This window comes from Ailuropoda melanoleuca, chromosome 9, assembly GCF_002007445.2.
Source record: "Ailuropoda melanoleuca isolate Jingjing chromosome 9, ASM200744v2, whole genome shotgun sequence".
Classification (NCBI taxonomy): Eukaryota; Metazoa; Chordata; class Mammalia; order Carnivora; family Ursidae; genus Ailuropoda; species Ailuropoda melanoleuca.
Window position 1 is genome coordinate 21,325,142 of NC_048226.1, and position 26,875 is coordinate 21,352,016.

Sequence of the window (26,875 nt, forward strand, 5' to 3'; positions counted from 1 at the left end):
GTGAGAATACCACTGCTTGGGGACGCAAAGTCTTTGCCTCTGTGAAGCAGGTCTAAGATGCACAGGTGGACAGTCACCTATTGTTTCTGTGGACACAGAGCCCTACCAACCACGGCTGTATTGCTAGGAACATAAAACAAACACATTAAATAGTCATAAAATGATTGTATGTGCTGGCTATTGCGTGTTGCTTTTTGGTCATGAGTCACACGATGAGCTCAGGCTAAAGGTAGCATGTTGGAAAGTAGAGGATGAGTGGGAGATATGGCCTGGCCTCTGCCTGGGGGGCCTAGGGTCTCTCCTGTACAATTCCTTTAGGGATAAAAGGGGCTGTATCAGATGGTGCATGACATCCTGCACTCAAGGCAGACGCCAGCTCCCTGAAGATGGAGCTGGGCATAGTACCACGTTCACAGGTGGCAGACACACATTCTCCAGCTTAACTTTTTTTTTTTTTAAAAGATTTTATTTATTTATTTGACAGAGATAGAGACAGCCAGGAGTGGGAGAGGAAGAAGCAGGCTCATAGCAGAGGAGCCTGATGTGGGGCTCGATCCCATAATGCCGGGATCACGCCCTGAGCCGAAGGCAGATGCTTAACCGCTGTGCCACCCAGGCGCCCCTCCAGCTTAACTTTTATATGTGGATATGGTCTTTGGCTTGGTCAGTAATCTATGGAATAAACTCACTATAGATGAGTGTATCCTCCCAAATTCATATATTGGAACCTGACTCCTAATGTGATGGTATTTGCAGATAGGGCCTTTGGGAGGTGATTAGGTCATGAGGGTGGAGCCCTCATAAGGGGGCTGGGATCAGTGCCCTTGTAAGAAGAGACACAAGAGAGCTTGCTAGAAAGCAAGCTGTCTCTCTGTCTGTTCTCTGCCATGTGAGTACAAGAGAAGGCAACCATCTGCAAATCAGGAGAAGGTTCCTCACCTGACATGGGATCTGCTAGCACCTTGATCTTGCACTTTCAATCTCAGAACTATGAGGGATAAATTTCTTTTAAGTCACTTGGTCTATGGTACTTTCTTACAGCAGCCTGAATGGACTCAGACAAAACTGGAAAAAATGCAGACTGGAATTCGGGGAATTGTACTGCCAAAGAAATGCTCAGGCTAAGGAAGCTCAACCCCTGGGCTCCTGAACACCCAGGGTGGGTGGTGACAGTCTCAGCCCCCAGTGAGTGTTCTTGGTGCATGCACCAGACGCGGCGCTCAGGGTCTTCTCAGAGAGCGGAACCAGGCTGTCATGTTGGCTGACAAAAAGCTTGCTCCCCATGGCCAGGAGGACAGGTTGGACAGGTGCCCCATGCTTTGCTTCTCTCCCCTCTTCTGAGGGGGGTTTGGTGGGGAGCAGTGTTCCAGCAACACATGCCCAAGGACCACACATAGTACCTGTACGTCCACAAAGAGACCAGGGCAGCCTGATGGAGAGGCCTGCACATGATGTGCGGACGGGGCTGTGGCTGATTCAGAAGTCAAGGGAAATGGTGGCTGGTGTGCTCCTGGGGGAGTGCTCTTCATGTGCCATGGAAGGCATGGCTGGGGAGACAGGTGTCTGGCCTGCTGTGGAGCTCAGGAGAGGACAGGGTAGGGCTCATCGGGGGGAGCTGGCATCAAGGCACATTCCTGCTTTCGTGTCTCTCTAGGCCCTCAGGATTACTAGTCAAAGACCCTTCGCCAGTTCTTCCCACACAGTTGACTGTAGCTAGTGTCCCTTTGGAGCTGAGCTGCAGGCTCCAGAGCGGTTGGTCCTTGGGGTGGCACATGAACCAACAGGCAGACAGTTTAGTGGATAAATGCACTCCAGTGCATTTAACCAGCAAGACTCTACTCTCTGACCCCACATGCTCCTGTAAGCCAAGGACAGAGCTCCATAGCCTTGAAATCCTTCCTGCACATCCTGGCTACCCGGTAGCTCTTTGCAGGGTTTGTGGGTCAAGAACCAATGTTAAAAACAACAGCCTTTGTCTAGTCCCCAGACACTGGGGTGCAGGGGTCTAAGCTAAAATTCTAGATGCTCCCACACCAGTTCTTCCTCCTATTTCTCTGTAACAAGGGGCCTTTGCAGAGAGGGGCTTCCTCCTCAGGGGCTCAGTTCTGGGCTCTAGGAAGAGCAGCAAAGGAACTTGGCATGCAGTCCAGTGGGGCGGGCTGCAGACCACAGAGGGGAAGCAAAGCTGTGCTCTTCCTTCTTACCCTGAGCTATCTTTCAGCTGTAATCCAGGAATTTAGGAAGGGGTTAAAGAGAAGGCAGGCTAATTGCAAAGACAATGAAGGTGATTTGCATTTCTTAGGCACCTTCTGGTTTCCAAAGCCTTCTTGCTACTATAAATTTATTTGATTCTTATAATGTCCTATAACAGGTGGGTTGCTCCATATTTTCTCCATTATTGTATTGAGGCAGGTACACAGATGGGCCAATTTGTTTGGAATATGATTAAGTGACTTTGAGTCAAAATCACTTTATTTTAGATTACTATATTTACAAAATTATATTATAAAACTCATTGAAATGGGATACTTCATATTCATAACATATGAAGAGAGATTTTTACTTAACAAGAGATGGTGCTGTTTATCCTGTAAGAGAAAGCATGGTTTGTTGTCAGAGAGATTGGAAAGGAGATGTTAGACTAAATTTGGTTTGGGCAATAATGAAATATAGATTGACATTGAATTTAACTATGGGTTGTGCATCAAATACAGATTAAAAACTGCTTTCATGACCTGTTATGTGGGGTTATTCTGTTTGGCTCCACAAAACCCCCAAATGACTCATTTTTATAAATATGGTATACTGTTTCTAATTGGCAAGAGAGAAAGTTTCAAGCTGCTCTTTGCAAACAGTTTTCCCCTGCAAATACCACATTTTGGGGTGTACTGAGTTTCTGTTTCCAGTAAATGAACACCAAACTCTGGTGTGATCATCTGTAAACACTGGTCTTAGCTGTCTGGAGCTGACTGATGGCTGCATTAACATTGCTGCCCATGTCCTTATCCACATTGGCATTCCTCCCTCCATCTGTGACCAGTGGGATTTTTAGGGACTGCAGTACACTGCTTTCTAGGTAGTCTGAGTGGGAGGCCTGAAGGGACAAGGGCAGAGCTCCTTGAATTCTCTGTGGCCCCTGGATAGGCTCCAGAGGCTCTCAGGTTGTTTGCACTTAGGAGGAAAAAACTATTCAAATAATTACCTTATATATTGTTTAAAAAAAAAAAAGATAGCCCCAAGTTACTAGGTTTATCCCAAACAAGCTTTGATTTGGGGTACCACTTCCAATACCCCCTCTCTGGGAGATGCATGCTCCCTGATGACCACCCTCTTTGGCCAACTCTCCTTTTTGGAAGCCACACCATCCAACCTGTCCTAGCAACACTTCACCACCTACAACTGCTCCCTGGGATGCAGGGGTGGTCCGCCCTTCCTCAGTTTCCTCCGCTGTCAGGGGTGGATAGAAAATGGGGGAGGGGGTTAGTTGTTGTCCTTGGAAAGGACCTAGAATGGCACCTGCACACAGGAAGTGCATGTGAGTCCTGGTGTGACTACGGGGTGCAGACCCAGCCCAGATCAGAATTTTACAGTCATTTGAAGATGTGGTGGGAAGGAAGCCCACAGGTGTCATGCCTGTGGGCACCGGAGGATCCTCCCTGAAAGCTGAAAGACCAGAGCCCAGGGTGTCATGGGGCAAAGGACTAACATCCTCTCCTGGAGAAAGCATGGAAGCTACGAAGAAAGTACACATCATTTTTATTTTAAAAGTCTTAAAATGGATTGGAAAAGCCACACACACTCAACTTGCTCCCACCTGACCCATCTCTCTCCAGCCCCCAACTTCCCCTCTGCAAGCCCTTTCCCCTCCCCATGGGCAACCCTGGCCTGCAGGACCCAGAAAGACCTTGTATTTGAAGGTAGCTGACCTCAGCAGTGGGTGAGGAGCAGCCTGGCTGAGGCAGAAAGAGCTATGAGAGAGTAGTAGGCTCTTTCAGAAGATCATTTCGATAGGGAAGACACTGAGATGAGAGGTTTAAAGAATAGCTCTTGCATTTTTAAGTCTTTAAGAGTTTGCACACACAGATGAGACATGCTGGGCCAAGCAGAAGGAGGAAGGGAGTGGTGGGAAGAAAGGAACCCCATGTCACAGCCTAGAATACATTTTTTTTTCTTATTTTGAGGCTCCTAGAACATTGTTCCTAAGACACAAGGACAAGATGACTGCCCCGCTGGGGCCTGTGATGACTGTATCTATTGGCTTCTGTACTGGGGTGCTGGGAGGTCTCAGGAGGCACCCTCCACAAGGTGCCCTTTGTGTGAGTCAGGGCACCGTGGGGGCTGCGTGATAGCCACACTTGACAGTGGGGGACCAGCCGGTGTCCTGGAGCTTGACCTTCCCAGTCTCACATCTCCCACCTCCCAGCAGACTCAGACTGCAGTCTGGGCTGCTTGCTCCTGAGCTTCTAGCCTCTTACATTGATCCCATGCTGGAAACGGCAGTGTCCATGTGGTTTCCATGTCCCTCTGCTGGGTGAGATGCCATGTGGCTCAAGGGCACAGGCTGGGACTTTTTTCCCTTGCTCCAGCATCCTGTGTGGCATGAGGGGACATTGGGGGCACGACCGAGAGCCCCATCAATGCCTGCCCTGCACTCTCCTCCAGACTGAGGACACTAGTCCGTGAATTTGGGGCACCTGGCACTGGAGCTTATAGTGGGTGTCTCTCAGCTGTCTCTGTAGGAGCCCAGGTCACCTGGTGAGTCTCTGCTTTGCTTGCAACCATGCTTGAGGCCCGGTATCCACTGGGTCCTGCTCCTGGGAAGAAAGGAATCCAATCCCAGTACTCATTCTACCAGGCTAGCCCATTTAACTCTCCCAGTCACAAGTGCCTGGAATGGTGTGCCATCATATAAACATTCTCAGGGAACATTTGTTGAAGAACATCCGTGCAGCTCAGATCCACAGGGCTGGGCCGGAGACAGCTGGAGCCCACCCACAGCCTGCTCCCTGACCACAGGCCAGACCTTGCTCTCAGAATGCCTGGCACCTATGGTGGGGCTTTCATGCCCTCAACCATGTAGGTGGCAGTCCTGCCCTTTGCTCTGTTGGGATCCCCCCACACAGGCATTTGGCTATTGAGGGGTCAGGGAGCTCACATACACTCAGTCAGCTACTAATGGATGCAGCATCTGTTGGTCAAGAAGGTGATGCTGAGGAACTGAGGCAGAAATGTCCAGATTGGATAAACTGAACCCACAAGTTCTGCTCTTTGAATGGACTCTTGGCCCTCGCCTTTTCTTCTCTACTTAGCAATGCCCTCTCACCTTCAGCCTCCCAGAGCACACATCAATTCCTTCTCAGCTCTGGACTCCTGGGCCTCCTCCATGGGGCTAAGGGGGTTTCTTACCAGGGCCAGGGCTAGCCAGTGCACATCCCTGCTTAGAGTGGGCTCTGCTGGGCTTGCCACGTGGTTTGCTCTGTGAAATGCCACCTCCTCTGGGCGGCAATTTCATCCCTCCTCTCTGAATCCTCTTGGTCTCAAGGCTCCTCTCCAAGGCTGCCCGATCTTTGCACCTCCCACGTAGCTTGTGCACAGTCAACGCTCACCCAGCTGTATTGAGCGACAGCTGACTATCTGAATTGCCCTGGGACAATCAAATCTTTCAGTTATTGGTCATAACACTCTAGTCAGGAAAGATATCAGGACAGAGCAAAGGAAGTTCCAAAGAGAGGCGTGATGCACGGCTTGCCCATGGGGAGCTGATGCTGCCCTCGCTCCATGCACCTGACTCTGGCGGGTACCTGCTTGGCAGCCATGTGTGATGTGAGAGAGAACATCTCTGCCCCTAGCATTGGGTTCAGGCTGTGGGAAGAGACAGGCCTGATGGTGAGGGGACAGTAGAGGAAACAGGGGGATTCCCCAGGCCATATCTCTCCTTTTGACTTTCTCCTGGGGACCAAGACCACTGGAGATTGGCAGAAGCAACTTTGTTTGGTCTCTCACCAGTGAGCAGGCATTTTCCTTTCTACATTCTATAAAAGTTCCAGTAGGCATTTTCTTTTTCCTTTTCTTCTCTTTAAAAAAATTTTTTTCAAACAGAGTTTGAAGTCCTAGGTAGGAGTCAGGACACCTAGTTCAAGCCCTATCTATGCCCCTGGTTGGCCAGTTGACCTGCTTGAGTCCCTCCTGTGTGGGGCGCAGATGGGGCACTGGGTCGACTGACCTTCTTCCCAGCTCCAACATGCCCTCATCCTGGACGTGGGGTTCTATGGGGAAGGGGCAGGTGAGAGGCGCACAAGTCACCTTCCTCTCCACTGTTTATTCCCCATTAGCTCCGTTTTTGGGTTGCAAGCCATAGTAAGATGTCATTGGATCTGACTGGTCCTTAGTGGAAGCAGAAGTCAGTCACAGGCTTTGTAATGCCTCCACCCAGGCATCCAGCTGGTCTGCTGTAGTGTGTGTGTGTGTGTGTGTGTGTGTGTGTGTGTGTGTGTGTTGGGAGGGAGGGAGGGAGGGTTGGTAGAGGGAGGCCAGAGCTGGGTTTCACCTTCCAGGTAGGTGGCCTGGGAGGAAAAGATCTTCCATAAACATCTGGGACACTGCTGATGGGTCAAGGTCTCACGTGGGACAGAGATCCCAAGAGATCTGAGAGTCAACACAACTGTTAGTTGTTCCCAATAAACTCTGAAAATATGCTTAAAAATTTTTTTAACTATGTTTTATGGTACTTGCTGATTTTAGACTCATCCATTCACTTGGGCTGGAAGACTTTGATATTCTCATTCTGTCTGTGTTAGTTTGCTTGGGCTGCTATAACAAAGCAACACAGACTGCATAGCTTGAAATGTATCTTCTCATGGCTCTGAAGGCTGCAAGTCCAAGATCAAGGTGTCAGCAGGGATGGTTCCTTCTGCGGCCTATCTCCTTGGTTTGTGGATGGCTGTCTCTTCCCTGTGCCCTCATGTGGACTTCCCTCTGCATGTGTCTGTGTCCTAATCTCTTATAAGACATTAGTCAGGTGGATTAGGGTCCATCCACATGACCTCACTTTACCTCTCAAAAGGCCCAGTCTCCAAATACAGTCACATCCTGAGGAACAACCCTTGAATGAATGAATGAATGAATGAATGAATGAATGAATGAATGAATTCAGCCCTTAACAATGCTGTTGCCTCTCCCTTCGTGATGCGTGGGGATACCTCATATCACAGCGAAGTCCCCTCACCAGTTCACTGAGGGAATGTGGGATTCAGGCTGATCCTTTCCTGCTATGTACCGGTTTCCAAAGTTATGTGTGGCACCGAGCACCTGCAGAGGCCATAACTGAGCCTTTCCCTGAGTGTCATTATGAATTTGTGGGCTGAAGAATCTTTGTCATATTTCTGCCCATTTCAGCTATGATACTCACTGTCCCTCTTATCCTGTGGGAGCCTCGTCCACTCAGCCCAGGAATCCTTCTAATACAACCCTGGTGGTTTCTGAGGATGTCTTATTTTCTTCCATGACAAGATGCCCTGGGATCTTTGTGTATACTTCCTACCCTAGATCTGGCCATGCTCTCAGACACAGGTGTTTGGGAACAAATAAGACCTGCTTGATGTTGGGGACGGTGGCAGTGGCTTGTCCTGCAAGGAAGGTGAGGAGGTTACAGGGTGGGACAGAAGGGCCTAGTCATTTTGGACATTCCTGAGGTTCCTCACTTGTCCCATGGGCCCTGCCAGATTTCAGATGTTTGGTAGAAAACAAACACCTTTCCTGTCTAAGCCATGCTGAGCTGGGTTTTAGTTACCTGCTGCTGAAGGGGTTCTAACAGGCATCAGGGAGCCCTGCGAATGGAGAAGGAGGCATGGCAGGACAGGGCCAGGGAGGAGAAAGATAGTTTTCCTGATAAATCTCCTCTCCCTCAGCTGCCCATCCTTGTGGGCAAGGACGCTAGCTGCAGTGGTGAATTTAGCATCTGTAAAATCTTCCTGTTTCCATGAAGGTGCTCTCTGGGGGCAGAGTAGCAGCCTGAAGGCACAGAGCTACAGAGACATCCCTTAAGGATGGAGTGGGAAGCCCTAGCGCCTGGCCAAGTTCTCAGTTAAGAAGGGTTTGGAAGGCCATGGGTCCAGAGCTGTGCTCCTGTCCAAGAGAGTCCTGGCACAGGCCCAGTGCTTGAGGACTGAACACGAAACTGCCAGGTGGCATTCAGATGTGGGAGACACAAGACCATCTACTCAGCTGCCTGGCCCCAGGTCTGGCTTCCAGCAGGACCCCCAATACCTGCCCCTCATGTGGGGGCGCTGGCCACTGCCAGGACTGCATGGAGCATGTGGCTGCCCCTGAACCATGAGACTCAAGGTGTTGAGTGGTGCTGCAGGACAGCCTGCTTATCCCTCTGCACTTAAAGAGAATGGGTTTTCTCTTTAGTGCCCCACTTGATAGCCTCATGCACCATAGCTTTTTAGGGGATTGAGAGCCCAACAGCCAACAGTGATTTATTTCCAGACAAGGGCCCGGTTGGAAAGAATTCATTTCTGTACTTTTGCCTTTCCTCAGATATAAGGTACTCATCACTGCCAAAAGAAAGAGCACAATCCAGATGGAACTGTTAAAACATCACACTGCCCCCTGATTCAGAGCTGGCTCACCGAACCCCCACCAACTACCTCACACCCTCCTTCCTTTGCTGTACTCCCTTCTCAGACTGCTCTGCAGCCTGGAAACTGCAGGTGTGGAGCTCAGCTTTGGTTATCAAGAGGCCAGCACAAGTCCTTGGGGAAGGTTTTCCCCCTAAATGAAAAGATAAACTTTCAGGAAGAGAAGGTATTTGGATGTGATGCCTGGAGCTGCAGTGCCCATTTTATGACCGCAGAATAATAATGGTGGATCAGGGAGAGACTGGAACCTGAATCCTTGAGAACATTTAAAGCTACTCTCTCTGTCAGCCCTGGACCACCCACTTCAGGAAGGATTCCCTGTTATAGAGATGGCAGTGGCCCCTTTCCCCTGTGAGTCCCTTGCAGCCCAGTGCTATTCAGAACACATCTTCCCTTGGGGGCTTATAGCATGGCTTTCTGTCGTTGTTTCCATTTTCCTTGGCATTATAAAGGCTGAGAAGAGAGGCTGAGTATGTTCCTTAAATGGGCTCCTGACCTTTCAGCTTCTCTCCAGTACCCCCGACCACCAGGTAACAGTAATAACTGAAATGCTAGGATCTGGTATTTGCAAAAAGGCCCCCGCAGTCTCTGCAGTAGGCCAGGAAACAAGGACAGCACCCCCGAGGAGCCTGGCAGTTGGCTTCCTCTGGTGATGGCTCCCTTGACAGATCCTCTCTATTTCTCCCACCTTCAAAAGGTTCTTTTGAGGGGGACACTGGGCACTAACAGTGGCCAGGAAGGGATATAGTCAAAACATTTAGGTTTATCTTTGAAGCAACATTGAAGAGTCAGGAGACAGGATTGCCTTAGGTTGGCAATGCCGTTTCCTTGTGATTACCTGCAAGGCCACTGAGGACTCTGGTGCATGGAAGGACTGCCCTGCAACGGTCGCTTCATAGTTAAGTGGTGATGTTTTTCAATGGGGTGAGGGGTTCAAGGGCAGGGCAGGGAAGGTAAAAGGGCTCAGCTTCTGGGGAGGTGGGTGTTACTGTGCAGGCTGACAGACAGGAGGCAGGCTGGGATGTCACATAGCACCTTTCGCACCACACAACAAGGAAGTAGCAGTGCCTAGGCCTTTCCATGCCCACAGTCTTACAGCATATGCTTGCTCTGCCAGGGCAATACTCATCCAGCATCCCAGCGCTTTTGCTGAGGCCTATTCTGTTCTCTGGTCCCAGCCTCCAGACATCACACACAGCCTCCAAGACTAGTTCTAATCGACCTCTCTCTTAGTCTCTCTGTTCTTCCAAATTGGGAAGAACAAAAGGGAATAATTGCTCCCTTTCTGACTGCAGCTCATGCCTGCTTGGTGTATATCCTGCCTTGTTTTGTGGCTTGGTGGGGCTGCCTACAAGGTAGTGAGAGCCCTAAGGCAGGGAGGCCATCATCTTTGGGGCCCTCAAACCTGAATGTAACAGGTGCTTAGCATGCATTTACTGAACTAACCCTTGGCCCTCAAACAAATGCTTCAGGACCACTGAACTTCAGCCTGATATGAGGTACAGGGAGCAAGGTCATGCCTACCAGCACCCACGAGCTTGACAAGGGTGGCACAGGGGATATGTTGCTAACAATACTTAAAGCCTGAAAGTCTGCACAGCACTTGTGTTCTTTCCAAATGTATGAGGATCTGACATGCTGCACAGAAGTTACCCAGCCTGTGGGGGCCACTTATACGTGCTTTGCTTCTGCTTGTGCAGAAGGTGGCAGGGGAGTACTTGCCCTGCAGTGGGTCATGAGGCCTGCATGGGTCAATGTTCAGCCCTGACCACAAGAGGACAGTGGAGGCAGGGACCCCCAGTGCTCTGAGGAGTAACCTAGTGGGCGGAGCTGCAGGAGCCCATGGCACAGCCACACAGAACGAAGCACTGGGACCAAAACTCACCTTTGGGGAAAATAAGCTATCAAGGGGGAAACCACTCTCACCTCTGCAACACTCCCCTGAGAGAAGTCAAGTGACAGCCCCTCCACCTTCATCCTTTCATTGAAGGGCACCTGCATATTCACCTTGGAACACCAAAAAGCAGTATCTGGAAGGCCTGGAAGAAAGCTCAACGCCTTCTGTGAGGAGGGGGCTGGGGCCCTGAGTCCCTTGCTCAGCAACCAAAGATGCCAGCCCTGGGGCTTTCATCTTCCCTGACTGCAGAGAGTCTCTGCGGAGACTGCACAGAGGCACCTGGATCCTGTCTGGGACCCCAGGGCCTGAGAAAGGGCCCCCACATTGCCCAACAGCTGTGGTAAGCATTGAGAAGAGTTAAAAACGCACAAAGGCCATAAGGCTGAGAGACAACAGAAAAGGCAGAAACGCCTCTCAGACCTTGATGGCTAAATATTGTTTTCTGTGACCCAAGTGAGATGTCTGTAAATGATGTGGAAAAAATGATGTGATATTCTCATTACAGCTGCTGCAACTCTGCTCTCCTTTTCCTTCTGGGACTCACATCACTTCATGACTAGCCACCATGCATTTCCTGAGACCACATCCAAAGGCAGGGACCCTGAAACTGTGAATCCCACCTGTCTTTTAGTCTCTTGGGTGATTCTCTGTCTAAACCAGAAACAGGAGTGACAAGAGGATGAGTTTCCCCCTCTTCACTCAGCTAGTTAGTAGTTAACATGAGAAAACAGCAACCATTCCAATCAGAATCCCACCATTTCCACAGCAAAAACACATATTGCACTGATGGAAGGCAGGCTCCACGGGAGTGTCTGACTGGTGGCCTGAAATTGTGCAGTGCACAGCCTGTGCAGCTGGCCTGGTGAGCCTGTCTGCAGCACTGAAATGACCACTTGCGGGAAACAGTTGTAATAGTTTGAAACAGAATATCAATGTTTTGATTCAAAAGTTTACCTTAGAGCAGAGGTTGGCAAAGTTTTCCATAAAGTGCTAGTCAGTAAATATTTCAGCCTCTGCAGGCCACACAGTCTTCATGGCTACTACTCAACTTTGCCCTTGTAGTGCAAAAGCAATAGCCACAGATAATATATCAATGAATGAATGTGGCTGTGTTCCAATAAAACTTTATTTACAAAAACAGGCAGTGGGCCATAGTTTGCTGACCCTTGCTCTAGGGACTTAAAAAAATACTACAACTAAGATGAATTATATCCATATAAGATATGCATACATATGAAAGGGTAAAATAGTAAAGGCTATTTAAGTGTGGCAGGAATTATTAATTTGCTTTGTATTTTAAATTAAAAGTTGTCTTTGACACTGTTATTTCCAATGATAACATTTATACATGCATACCCATTTATATACCATATATACACAAAACCCATCACTACTGAGTGCGTGTGGGTGTGCTTCCCATGGAGGACCCCACATTATGCCATGCCCTTCTATGCCCACCCCTGCCCTGTACATTGTCTCTCAGATGGCAGCGGGCATACCTTGTTCTCTTTGCTGATCTCTCTGCTCCATGGACACAAGGGCAGAGAAATGCGCTTGATCGTAGGCAAGAACCAGAGGTGAGCAGTGGCATCTGTTGGGAGGCACCTCCAAGGGCAGGTAAATCCCTCCAAATGGGATTGGAGCAAATGCTGTGGACAGAAATGGTGAAGGCATGTGGAGCCTGAAGGGAACATGGGTGGCATCCCTCACCACCCTGCATGATGTGGGGGAGCATAGGGAAGGGAGGGTGGTCTCAGACTATGGCCTTAGGGGTCAGCCACCCCACCCACACAGCAGTAAGCTGGGTGTTGCCCACCTGGCAATGGGTAAGAAAGCTCAGGCTCACAGGTACCAGAGGGATGAGACCTGTAGTCCCGTGCATGCCCAGGGAACCCCTCACTCCCTCCTGCCTCCATGGCAGAGTCCTCCTGGCTCTATCAGGCTGTGCCCTTGGGACAAGTGGGGCAGGGCTGAGAGGGTTTTGCTCTGATATTCCCAGGGACAGCCTGCTGCCCTGAGACCTGCACAGGTGACCAAGAACTCATGACGGTCAGCAATGACATACACCAATGACTGCCTGGAAATCTACGTTTTTCTGGATGAGCTTCTTCCTTTCTATGTATTCATGAAAGCATTTGTATACAGATAAAAATCTATGCTTCCTTGTTCTATATTTTGAGTAGCTCTTCTGTTGAGTCCAAAGGAACCAACCAGAAAACTCCAGCACCAAATTATGAGTCAGATGGGAAATGAGAGATGGAGATTGGCTCCTTTAGCAACTGGGACATAATCACGTTCATTTCCTTGCTCATCAAAGAGAAGGAAGAGAGCCTTAAACCCTCACTGAAATAGAATAACTCCCAGAAATATCTGCCCCGATACAGCATATGCTTTTTAATCATAAAGAACTTTGCCTCTTGGCCTTGGAATCAGTGACTCACTCACTGTATTTCTGTGAGCTGCAGGCAACAACAATAGCTTCTGTGATGCTTTTGAGGAACTCTTAGCTGTCCTTCTATGCCCTGCTTTATCCACTTTGGGTTTTTATTTTTATTTTTTGAACAACCTGAAGAGTTTTATTTTTGTTCTTTTACTTTAAAATCTTTTATTGAAAGCAATAAGCGTATATTGAGGAATGTGGCCTCCAGTATTAGATCACTTGGGTGTTAATACTAACTATGCAATTTTCTTTTTTTTCTCTGTGCGATTTTCTTATTTTTAAATTTTTTTGATGTACTTCATGTTGGCTAATGGAGCATAATAAAAACAATTTAAAAAACACATTGGTTTTTGGTCATGGTTCTGCCCGTGGGCGGAGAGGTGGGGTAGGTCCACTTTCAAGAGGGCTGTACTCTTGAGCACAGGTAAGATGGAAAGAAGCATGGATCCAGCCTTGTGCAATCTGATGGGTCCAGGTTCATGTGCCCAGGGACCCCAGTGAGGGTCCTTGTTCTGCACCCAGAGAGGCTGAAGACATCAGCAGTCCCTGTCACTTGGCTGCACAGGGAAGGAGGTGGGTGCTGGGCAAGATCGAACTCCCAGCTCCCTCCCACCATGACAGACATGGACCCATTGGACTTCCTTTGGCAGTTGTGATTTAGCATGAAGAGCTTAATCCTGATTTGTACGACTGTCTGGAAGCCCCACAACTTTGCTAAGGCTCAGGTTTAAATTTAAGTTAGGCTGGCATTTAAGTCCCTGTCTGGCATTTGCTTATCAAGGAGACCTTTTTGAGAAGCGATGAAAGGGAAACATGGCGCTGAAAGGGACTGGCTCGTGCTGGTAATGGAAGTGAAGGGAAGGTGAAAACAGTCAGGGAGGGGCTGGAAATGGGGAGTTTTGTTGAGTGGCAGAGGCAGTTGTATTGGGGGTGACCTTCCTGGCCCACCTTCCCTGGCCCCTCTTGTTTCCCTCCTCTTTAGATAGCATGGCTGCCCCATGGACTTCTCAAGTGGCCTTGCCATTCACTCTGGCAGAAGAGCTGGAGGGACGACCCGCCCCAGGCACTTCCTGCCCCGGGTTGACCTGGTTCCTCTAAGGCCTTAGTCGAGGGCTGGGGCACATTGTGTAGCCTCTCTGGGCTTCAGTGTCCACCCTGGGAGGGTGTGGGGAGGGCCAAGGGAGAGAACACTGGCTGTCATGGGGCAGGTGATAAGCAGCCCTTCCTGTCCTTTCTTCTTCTCCCCCAGTCCCAATTCTGCCCCATGATTTCATGCTTTCTTTTTTTCCTCTTTGACAGATATGTAGCCTGCAGAGGGGCAGGAGGGGACAAGAGTGGCCCTGGGATGAGGCCTAGCACCCCTGGAGAGGTGTGGGCTGTCTGCCTCACTCTAAGCACATGGGGGTGTTTGTGGGAGACCCTCTGGGTTTAGTTCCATCTGTCACTCAGCCAGACTTCTTATGACCACCTGCCATTGACACAAAGTCTAAATGGATGGGTGGATGACCAAGAGTAACCCCTCCTGCCACTGGGGAAGAAAAAGAAGCACATCAAGTCAAGGAGAAATGAGAAATATTACAATCTTCATCCACGCAGAATAAGGCTTTGTGGCCTTCTGGGAGTCTCAACTCGTATATTAGGCTGTCTCTTCCTTAATTGGGATGTTATGTTTTCTGGGTCATGCATCATACATAGCTGTTTTATTAATGTATAAACTTACCTTCTCCACCTGAGTCCCTCAACATCGTATCTGCTACGACAACTATTGGTCTTCTTAATATATGGGCGAGGACAAACACATGGAACTCCTCTAGACTCTCATACACAGGGTCCTCAGAGTTGTCCACACTAGGAGACAAAGCAAAACAAGCCTGAGTTAGTGTGGAGGATGTTGAAGACAATACCTTCCATCCAGATCTTACCTCCGTGGACCCTGCCTGTTGAGGCCCTCGGAGGCCACCTCCCTGCCATGCCACCCATTGATGGCAAAAACACAAACCCCAGCTCCTCGATCCCACCTTGTGGTGGTCTCAGTGGACAACGGGAGAGAAGCTTCTGGTGATGCTGCTGGCCAGCTTTAAGATAAGGTCCCCTTGGCAACAGAGGCAGCCCACCCAGAGCACATGACAACATGGGGGCTCGTTATCTGGGGGCACTTAACAAGGATGCAATGGGGGCAGGAGGGATGGTTCATTCCTATAGCCAGCAGCTCGAGCTGAAGCCTTACCCATCAGGGGTATAGGTGTGCCTGTGCACGTCAGGTGGGTTGGTGGGGCCCCTGACTACAAAGATCTGGGGCCTTTCTAGAAAACACTCCCCCCAAAACAGAAGAGGGCAGTGAGAAGGTTACCTAGATTTCAATCCTCAGAGGAGAATGGGGGTGACTCTGAGCCAGGCTACTTGGGCCCTCCACAACCCACACCCCTGACTCATGTCTGAGGCTCAGGGAGAGCTGGCTTCAAGAAATGCATTCACTTAGAGCTCAGATATTTGGACAGAAGACTGTAGCCTTGATGTCCCTCAACAACCTGACCACCCTGAGGGAAGAGCCCATCGAGACAAGAGTCAGAGCTCACAGCTTGATGGGGCCTCTGCAGCACCCATGGTGCCAGCCAAGGTGGCAGCACCCACGCAACACCCTCAGGTGGCACTTGGACTTGTTCCTGAGCACTTGGGGGATGCCCAGAATTGACTGAAGGAGGTCTGTGAGGACTGGAGCAGGTGGGGCCAGAGCCAGTAAGTGGGGCTCTGCTGGAGAATCCAGGGTGGGGAGGCCTGGGGAAACATCTGTACATTCATAGCCGACAGCTAACTGCTTGAATTACTTCTAGAACAAAAACTGTGACTCTTCAGGAAAGCATCAATGATCTGGGAAGTTTTGTTTTTGTTATTGTACCTATTTTTTTTAGATTTGTTTGTTTGTTTACTTATTTATTTTTGCTGACTCAAAATGCCTTACTTTTTACTTAAAAATACTTGACAGCAACCAAAAGATGACAAAAAGTTGTGCATATAGTACAAATTACTTTTTTTGTTTGTTTGGAGTCATTTGAAAGTAACTGCCAATGCGAAATCCAGCATCTTGGAAAAGTTTAGGTGCGTATCCTATGAACAAAACATTCTTCTACAAAATTACAACACAGTCATCAAAATCAAGGGTGTATGTCCAATCACTAATACATTGATAGATCTAATCACCAGGACATACCCCAGTCACAGTCTGCCAACTGTCCCAGAAATGCCTTCTTTACAAAGACTCCAGCACACTGCTTTCAGCTGTGGTGTCTCGTTAGACTCCTTTGGTCTAGAACATTTCTCAGGGGTTCCTTGACTTTCGTGACTTTGACTTTTGAAGACTATGGGCCTGGTATTCTGTAGCACATCCTTAATCTGGGTTCCTCTATTTCCTGTGATTAGAGGGATTATGCTGTGTCCTTCTCACAGTGTCCTATCAGGTGGCCTGGGCTTTTGGACTGTCCCATTACTGGTGATGTTGACTTGGGTCACTCCCCTCGGACCATCTGCCAGGCTTCCCTTTACAGAGCTACTCATTTCCCCTTCATCATTAATAAGCATTTTGTGGGGAGGAATTTCAAATCTATGCACATATTCTACTCCTCACCAAATCTTTATACGTTTATTGATACACTATGGATTCCTGGTTTCTATTTTATTCAATGAGTTATAATCCATTAGTGATGATTTTGATGCTCAGATATGCCCTGCTGGGGTTAGTGGGGCTCATTCAAGCTGTATCATTGTAATATAGCCCCAACATTTTTCAGAGGGCTTCCTAGCCTTCTGAACAAGAACATGGTTCAGGGTCATCTTTAAAATTTTTTTTTAATTTAAATTCAATTTAACTAATATATAGCATATTACCAATTTCAGAAGTAGAATTTAGTGACTTATCAGTGACATGTAACACCCAGCGCTCATTACATCACGTGCCCTCCTTAATACCCCAACCCCCGACCCACCTCCCTTCCAGAAACTTTCAGTTTGTTCCCTATAGTTAAGAGTCTCTCATTATGGTTTGTATCCCTCTCTATTTTCATATTATTTTATTTTTCCTGGTATTCCTGGTATTATTTTATTTTTCCTTCCCTTCCCCTATGTTCATTTGTTTTGTTTCCTAAATGCCACATAGAAGTGAAATCATATAATTGTCTTTCTCTGATTGACTTATTTCACTTAGCATAGTACCCCCCAGTTCCATCCATGTTGATGCAAATGGTGGGTATTCATCCTTTCTGATGGCTGAGTAGTATTCCCTTGTATATATGGACAACATCTTCTTTATCCAGGTTCATCTTGTATCTGGTCTGTCTCAGCCCTGGATTCAGCCATTTCTCCAAGGGGTTGTTTTTTGTTTCTGTTTTTTAAAAATAGTGGATAATGGTGTTTAGAAGCCAAATTATAATCATCGCTCTTGGGATGTCAGTTCTTCTAGACTCAGTGAATGGAGTGAAGGCATGTGTGTTTTGTGTGTACACTCACACATGTACACAGATACTTTCATCTGTCATCTCTCTATTAACTTGGAGTCCACTGATATCTCCCATTCCAATCTAACAACCCAATGTTAATTCTACTCATACCTCTCTTCTCCAACAGTGAGAAACCTGGTTTCTAGTAATCTTAAACTATTTCTTTACTTGATCAATCCCCCCATATGTAAGCAATTCCCCACTTCTGCTGCCACCTGCCCCCAAGTTGTCCTCTTCACCCTACTTGCTCTGACACTCTGGCTTTGGTCCTCTGGGTCCTACTAACGCCCCCACCTGCCCATTGCAGATGCTCACCTTGCTTTGCCACACCATACGGCTTTAGGAGTGAATTTTTCAGGAAGAGAAGAGAAGTGGATAAGGAGTGTTTTAAATACATATACACATGCCAAGTCTAAACACAATGTTTGTGGGTGTGCTTTTAAAAATATCCCAGGTGATTATCCTGTCCAGCCACAGCTGAGAGGGAGGCTGCTGGGTATGTGAGGTTCAAGTGCTTCCATTAGCTGCTTGCTTGTCCCTGTCACACAGTAAGTGCTCACAAGCAAGTGGATAGTTGAACAAGATAATAAGTAGCATGGACAGGAGGGAACACAGAATTACAGCCTGCATACTCAGAGAGAAAAATATCTCAGTTAGAAATGTGGAGTGTTATTCCTTCCCTAATCCAGTGGATGGAGAGGTCAGCACTGGAAAGAGATGAGGCATCTGAGAGTCAGATATTAATGCTGAGAAGAAATGGGAACGGGAAGGGTAGCTCTCTCAGCCCTGGGTTCTCAATTGCACCTTCACTCCATGATGGAACACTCTGGTGTCTAAATAGCTACACAGAAGGGGCTTCACTGCAGGGCTGAGCAAGTATGAGGCATCACTGTACTGCCACAGCATTCTGCTCATGCAAAATTTCAAGCAGAGCCATTGTATTTCAAACTGAAAAACCAGCCAATATTTACTGAGCACTTACTACATGCTGGAATGGTAAAAGGCACTGCAGAGGCCCTCAAGTAAGATATTCCCCTCCATCTGTCTGTTTATCCATCCATCCATCCATCCATCCATCCATCCATCCATCCATCAATCCATCCACACACACATTCATCCATCTGTCCATCCACCCACTTGTCCATACACATATACATCCATCCATCTATCCACCATCCATTTTTCCATCCATCTACCCATTCACTTGTCCATCCATCCACCCACCCACCCACTCATCTGCCTGTCCATCCCTGGTTCTGTGCCAGGGCTAGAGCACAGAGTTGGGAGAGGGTGATGGAGGAGAGCCTGGAGCACAGCGACCTTTCTCCACACCAGTTGTGGGGTTGATCATGAGAGCTGAAGATCAACTATGACCCTTCTGTGACCCAGAAGATGGCAGAGAAGGTCCCAGATGCACCCTAGGGGCAGCTTGAGAACCATAATGTCCTTCCCTCCTTGCTTCTAGCTGCTTGCTTACACGTTTAAGGGACTGTGTTTGAACTGGGGTGGATGCTGGTTCTGCACTTACTCCTCAACACCACAGCCATGCCCCAGTGCTTCTGGAACATTTGTGTCTGATCCTGTTCTGTTGAACTCAGGCCAAGAACATTGGCTCAGCAACTCCTCAGGCTATTCTGATGAGCAAATAGGATCATTTCTGGGATGAGATTTTGGAACTGTGACCTGCCCATGTGTGATTGAGCCCACAGGCAGAAATCAGCTCTAGTGAAGCCAATCTTGAAAATCCTCTTCCACTCCTTACCCAGAGGCTTAACATCATCTTCCTGTGAGCTCACTGAGCAAATGTTAGACCTGGGACTGTAAACAGAATTTGGGAAAGACACATAAAAATCCCTAAATTGGTGTTTACTGGTAAGAAGACTAACATGCAAGTATAACTATTTCATCCTCAAAGAGACTGTGCATGCCCCCAACAACTTCCTAATGTGTTCTGTGACATAACACACATACACTCATCACCCTCTTCTGCAACGTTACTCAGGGTGAGAGAAGAATAAGGCCACACCATCCACCTAGTGAATAAGGCCACACCATCCACCTAGTGAAAACCCCCTGGGGAAGATGGGGTGAAAGGTGACCAGGGCAGAGGCCAGGCTGGGAGCTTCCTTCAGGTAGGCATGAAGCAAAGATGGTGGAATGAGGTCCAGATTGTATCCCAGGTCACAGAGGATGGTGGCAGGAGTCAAAAGTATAGGGCAGATTTGTGGATGCCCTGGCTTAAATGGCAGCCACAACCCTTGGAGACCACCCAGAAAGAGCCCATGTCATGGATAAGGAAGCCAATCTGGGCGACTGGCAGGGTCTTACCCAAGGGCAGTCACCAGGCCACACAAAGGGGCATCTTGGGCAAAGGCCCCCTAGGATCCTCCTTGTGTCCCCCTCCCCCAGGTGGCATGATTACAACTCCCATTTTTCTCAGGAAAGTCCTCCTTCATGCATCCAGAGTGGTACCCTCACCCAACCCTGCCCAATGCACCAGTTTGGATGTAAGTTGTATAGTCACCCCATCTATGGTGACATAGTTATTGATTTTTGGTGTAGCCTTCCATTTAAAGATGTAAGATCAAGATATTAGATTCTATACACGCACATATACCCTCCTCCATCTCTAGGTGTAAGGGCATTTAACTTGCTTTTTTGACCCCTACTTTTCCCTTTTAATGGTGCATTTCAGAGATGCTTCCAGCACAGTAGGTAGGGTCCTTCCCCCTCTCACAGTGGCACAGCACACCTCATGTATGTGTCACCAGCTGCATTTCTGAGTGATGGGTCTCAAGCTCCTCCCCCAGGAAGGGCTCAAAGCCATGACAACACCACTGATGAATTGGCATGTAGACTTAGGGGGTTGGAGATTAGGAGCCAGGGCCTTGAGCAGAGCTGAGGCCAGCCTGTGCCTGCTCTGGGCCTTTGCACCTGGCCAAGTACTGTGTCTGACTAGAGGGCATCCTTTCAAGAGATTTCCTATGGCACAGTGTAGGCAGCAGGGGCTCTGCTAAGAGCTATGGCCTGGGAAGCTAAGAATGAAGAATGGTGGGCACTCCTGGCACTCTGAAGGGGCCAAGTGGGTCTTGGGCTCTGACAGGAGCTTCTCAACAGCAGCCAGGTGGCTTGGGGGTGAATCTTATTCATTGGAATCAATAAGCTGGGGTCAGTCATGTGACAAATATTTACTGAGTATCTGTGACAGGTGTAGCACCGTCATGGCATGTGTGTGTGTGTGTGCGTGTGTGTATGTATGCGTACATGTGTGCACACGTATGCAGGTCCAGGGGTGGAAACACTCAATTAAAAGATGATCAAATAAGAAACTACCAGGTATTAATAAACTCAATGATAAAAAGGTGGTTTCTTTAGACAGGAAGATCAGGGAGGTTCCCAATAGCTGAAGAGTCGATTTTGGTCTTATTTCTAATTAGAAAAGTCTTTAATAATTAGAACTGGATTCTACGTCTTCAAACATGAGAACTCCTTAGCTGAACAAATGCTTTTGCAGCTTGGTTTGCTGGTAGAAGTCAGAGAATTGTAAGGAATACTCAAAAGAAAGCTTTTTGTCCAATAAGAGGCCAGCCCCTGGTCTTGGAGTGCCAGACTGGGGTGTGGGCCCCTTGCAGGCAAAAACACTACTTATTTTTCCTTAAAAGACTCAAGTTCCTATCTCTGAGACTGTGCAAAATGAATTCATTTAAGATTCTATGTATTTCTGAAAAAGGCCAATAAAGAAGAAATGCAGTAAATACACTACAAAATTACATAAACATAGCAATGAAATTGCGGAAACAACTTCAGAGGGAAAGCAGAATGAGAAGCACGGAAGAGAAGTGGGGAACCAGGACACAAGATGGCCTGTGGGGGCTGCCCAGGGGTCCTCGAACTGGCCCCCTTTTCTGTTTCACTTTTTCTCCCTGCTTTAAGAGCCTATCAGCCTTCACTTAACGTGTCTCACCAAACAGAGAACAAGTAAGCTTTTCTTTTATAAAAGGTTAAAGAACAGAAGTTATTTTTATCACAAATTTCAAGGTAACTTGTTAATTCCTGCTTTCCATACCTGTTTTACATTTGTTAAGAGTGTGGGTTTATGTTTTTGGTCAGCTCTAAGTTTGGATTCTGGCTCTCTTTTGTGGGTTGTGGGACGTTAGGAACTGACCTAATTTTCTGAATCTCAGCTTTTGGATCTGTCATTGGCTATGCTAATGACATTTCACAGCCCTGCCTGACACATAACATAATATAACACATAAGTGTGTTCAGTAGATGACATGGCTCTAATTCCTGCCTGACAATGCTGTCCTTCCTCAATTCCTAGGAAATCCAGATCCTTTGGCAAGGCCACAGCTCCCTACTCTGTTTCCCAGCCTGCCAGTCAAAGGGGTGAGCACTGGGCCCACGAGGGCGATGGCCTTTGCTTCCTGCCTTCTAATGGGTCAGATCTGGGTGCTGGTGTCACAGGACCTGGGCAGGAACATCTCCCCAGGGTGTGTGAGGAAGCTCAAATGGTCAGCTCTATGTTTGCTGGTCCTGGGTCCAGCTCTGTATGTATATATAGCATAGCAACAGGTGCCCAGCCCTGAGCTGGGTTTGGAAGAGAATCAAAAAGAACCATTGGGTTTGGCTGGCCATCAGAATATTGCAGTCTGAAGGAAGAGACAATATAAAACATATGTGAGCCCTAGATGAGACAGGGGCTCAGGATAGGGAGATGTGCACAGCAGTACAACATTTCTCTGGGCAGAGCACAAACAAGTGGTAATTTAAAGAGACAAATGCAGAGGTGCCCTCTCCCCCAATCCTCTGAGATGTGGGGTCACAGACACAACCCATGGCACTGAAGAGTTTAAAACACAATAAAATAAATATATCCTTTGAGAAAGTTAGCTTTGAGAGGATTATAAACACATTCCTCCTTTTCCTAACCCATAGACCACTTCCCACACAAAAATAGCTGAATCCCTTTCATGATCAGTCCATTACTGACATGCAAGTAAGCAGCACCTAGAAATCTATGCCTTCAGGGTTATGACTTCCCAAACTTTGAATCAGAAAGGCATTCTGGAGCTTCTGAGTTTTGCTGAGATTCCAAAAAAACCCCATCAAACTTTAGGGGAGAATTTGGTGCATAAGTTACCTTGGGGAGTCAAAGACATTCCAGAACAAGAGCATTGCCTTCTGAATGGAAACATCAGTTCAAGGGAGCTGCCCTTCCTAATGGTCTCCGAGTGAGGAAGACCAAGCACATCAAAGGGAATTCCTGCATGGACAGCCCCATCATTCATTAGATTAGTTTTGATACAATATGAACATGTAAAACTCTTGGCACAGTCTACATACCCCCAATAAGTGTTGGAACACAACTGAATCTTTGCCAAATTCACAACTGAATCTTTGCCAAATTTGTAAAACTTGTCACAATGGATCTGGCAGGATTAGGATTAAGAAAATGCTCAACTGCTAAACTTGGTAGGAATGTCTTCTGATGTGTAGGTATGGAGGGGGGATGCAGGTGAGGAGCAGTGAGGACACAGGTTGCCAAGGCCCCTCTCAGCCTACCTTGTCTACCCCACCTGCTCTGTTGATCTAGAACTCCTGATTCATCTGTCACATCCAAATCTCTAGTCTACCACTTTGTGTCTGATTCTTGCTGCTATGCAGATCAAGTAAGAACACTCCACCCCTTCTCTCCTCCTGAACACAGCCCTCCCACCTGGATACAATGCATGGAGGAGTTATTGGAAGGTTCTGGAAAGTAAACAGTCGCAGGTGTGTTGGGGAAGAAAATCGAACTTACATTTTTTTTTTACACCCTCTGGTATAGCCAGAGGTGAATACAACATATCCTGAAACCCACAAGTGAGCACTGGTGAAGGGGCAGAAGATGCCCTCTAGTTTGGGAGCGAGGAGTGGGAACCCCTAAAGCTCAAGTAAAGCATAGAAATCCCATTTTTTCTTCTCTCCTTTCTCTCATGCTCCAACTTTCAAAAGTTTCTTGTAGGTGGTGGCAGAGGCCACAGCAGAAGTCACTGGGATCCATAAATCTGAAAGAGAGGAACCTTCCTCACCAATCAGTGGAGCTGTGATGCCAAGAGGGTACGCAGGGGTGAAACCCATTTTGTTTAGTATTTTCCCCTCTCTTTCCTCTGGCTATCTGGCCCAGCCCAGGATGCAAGTACAGTCATGGAACCGTATGGCAGAGTGCTGTAACTAAGGCTGTAGAAGTCTAATTGGCTGGAGGATAGAAAATGGAGTCCTAGGGAACCAAAAAGTACCAGGAAGATCATGGAAAGGAAGAACTTGAGAAAACAACTCCATGAGGTTGTTTATGAATTCTTGGACTCCCCTCCCCACAACCCTGAGCTGTACATGTATACTTTTGGTTCTAATTAGTAAACCAAAGGTTCTGAGGACTGACTGAATAGATTGTACCCAGGTCACAGACTGAGCAGTGTAGCTGCATAGGACAGCAAAGCCTTTGAAAACCGAACTGACATTTTTACAACCACAGCCCAACAAGAACAAAATACACATCCTTGTAGAAAGCACATGGAATATTTACAAAGTTAGACCATAAACTCACCTCTGAACAAACTTTGACAAATTTAAAATAATTTAAATCACACCAATTATGTTAATAGGCCATAATGAATTAAACTAGAATAGGTAAAGAAAGATAACAAAGATCTGTTACATAATACACTTTTAAATAATTCAGTGGTCAAAGAGAAATTCTTAAGGAAAACTAGAAAATATTTTAAGCAGATTAAAATAGAAATCCAACACATGCAAAGTTGTTGTACACACCTAATCAGTGTGTAAAGGGAAATTTATAGCTTTTAAATGCATATGTTACAAAAAAGAAAGTTCTCAAATCAATAATCTAAGTGCCCACCCGAACAAAGTAGAGAAATTAGAGCAAAATAAACCCAAAGAAGCAGAAGGAAGGAAACACTAAAGAGCAGAAATCAATGAAACTGAGAACTAAAAAATAGTAACCAATTAAACCAAAAGTGGTTCTTTTACAAGATCCACAAAATTGATAAAACTTTAGCAAGGCTGCCAAAGTAAAAAGAGAAAGACACTTAACTGCTGAATTTGGAAAGAGTGAGGGGATGTCACTAATGATCCCCATAGATATTATTAATAAGTTACAAAATGAATATTACTAACAATGCTATGCACATAAATTCAACAACTTACATGAAATGAAACATTTCTCAAAAAGAAGCGGCTCAAAATCACTTATTTCTACTTTCTATAATTATTAAGTAAATTGAATTTATCATTAATAGCCTATTGAAAAAGAAATTTTTGGTTGCAGATTGATTCACTGGTGAATTCTCCAAACATTTAAAGAAGAAATATCTCTAGTTCTGCAAAATCTCTTCTAGAAAATAGAAGAGGTTAATGCTTCCCAATATATTCTATGAGACCAGCCTTCCTCCAAAGCTAGACAAAGACAGTAGTATATAAAAAGAAAACTATATTCCAATGATCTCTATAGCCACAGATGCAAAAACCCTCATTATATTATTGCCAAATTGAATGAGAAAAACAAAAAAAGTTCAAAACACTAAGAGTTCATTTCTGGAATGCAAGGCTGGTTCAATACTCAAATATCATTCAAGGTCACCCATGATATTAATTAATTAACATTAATTAAAGAGGAAAAATCCGTATATGATATTAACTGATGTAGAAAATTTGTTTGATAAAATTCAGCATTAATTAATGATAGAAACTCTTAACAAAAAGCATAGAAGGAAACTTCCTCAACCTGATAAAAGATACCTACTAAAAACCTGCATTAGCATCGTATTAATGAAAGATTTCTGACTAAGACTGGTAACCAGGAGAGGATGTCTTCACTTACCATGCCAATTCAACATTGTACTAGAAGTCCTAACTAGTTCAATAAGTCAAGAAAAACAAAGGCATACAATTTGGAAAGGAAGAAAGAAAACTATCCCTACTCACAGATGATATGAAGGTCTATGTAGAAAATCTGAAGGAATCTGCCAAAAAAACTATAGATGTAATAAATGAGTGTAGTAATATCACAGGATACAAAGCCAACACAAAAATCAATCATACTTCTGTAAATAGTAACGTAAAACTGGAAACCCAAATTAAAACACACACACACACACACTCACACACACACACACACACACACTATCATTTACAGTAGCTCCAAATGAATTACTCAGGCATAATTTTTTAAAAAGATTTATTTATTTATTTTAGAGAGAGTGAGAGAGAGCAAGTGCATGCATGAGTGGGGGTAGGGGCAGAGAGAGAGGGAGGGGAGAAAGACAATTGCAAGTGGGCTCCCTGCCCAGCATGCAGCCCAACTTGGGACTCAGTCCCATGACCATGAGATCAGGATGTGAGCCAAAATCAAGAGTCGCATGCTTAACTGACTGAGCCATACAGGTGACCCTCAGTATAAATTTAATAAAACACATGCAGGACATATATGCTGAAAACTATAAAATGCTGGTGAAACAAATCAAAAAAGATCTAAATAAGCAGAGAGACACACTGTGTCACTCCAACACCATGGAAAAAGTTGTGTTAGAAGACTCAAGACTGCAAAGATTTTAATCTTCCCCGAATTCATATATAGATTTAATGTCATATTAATCACACTCCCAGCAGGATATTTTTCAGATACAGATAAGCTGATTCTAAAAATTTATATGGGAAAGCAAAAACAAAGAAACAAAAACAACCACAAACTAGAAATACTAAAAAAGAAGAAAGTTGGAGGAATGGTGTTACCCAATTTAAAGACTTACTATAAAGTGGCACTGATCAAAAGTGTGATATTGTCAAAAGATGGACACATATTTCAATGGAAAATAATGGAGAATGCAGAAAAAATACCTACAAAAAATAATGCCAGTTAATTTTTGACAAAGGTTAAAGGATTTCAATGATGAAAGAATAGTTTTTTCAAGAAATGATATTGGAAAATTGGACATCTATATGCAAATAAATGGACCACTCATCTGTTCCCCATCATGACAATTTGTTTTTTGAATAATGTCATAGAAATGGAATCATACAGGGTGCCTGGGTGACTCAGTCAGTTAAGCATCTGCTTTTGGCTCAGATCGTGATCCTGGGGTCCTGGGATTGAGCCCACATCAGGCTCCCTGCTCAGCGGGGAGCTTGCTTCTCCCTCTCCCTCTGGCCCCTCCCCTGATTGTGCTCTCTTTATGCTTTCTTTCTCTTGAATAAATAAAATCTTAAAAGAATAAATGGAATCATACATACAGTATATAACTTTTTGAGATTTGATTTTTTTCATTCAGTGGAATGCCTGTGAGTTTCATAAAAGTTATTGTGTGTATCAGTAGTTTTGTTAACCAATGAGTAGTATCCCATAATA

The 26,875-nt window shown here is 46.3% G+C and overlaps 1 protein-coding gene across 1 annotated transcript in view; it reads right to left on the minus strand.

Moving 5' to 3' along the window:
- Window positions 1-26,875, minus strand: part of OTUD7A (OTU deubiquitinase 7A) — a 334,454-nt gene that overhangs the window by 23,188 nt on the left and 284,391 nt on the right. Inside the window, 2 exon segments of the mRNA XM_034668904.1 lie at window positions 12,039-12,188; window positions 14,700-14,827. Of these exon segments, the coding sequence (XP_034524795.1) occupies window positions 12,039-12,188; window positions 14,700-14,827 (278 nt within the window).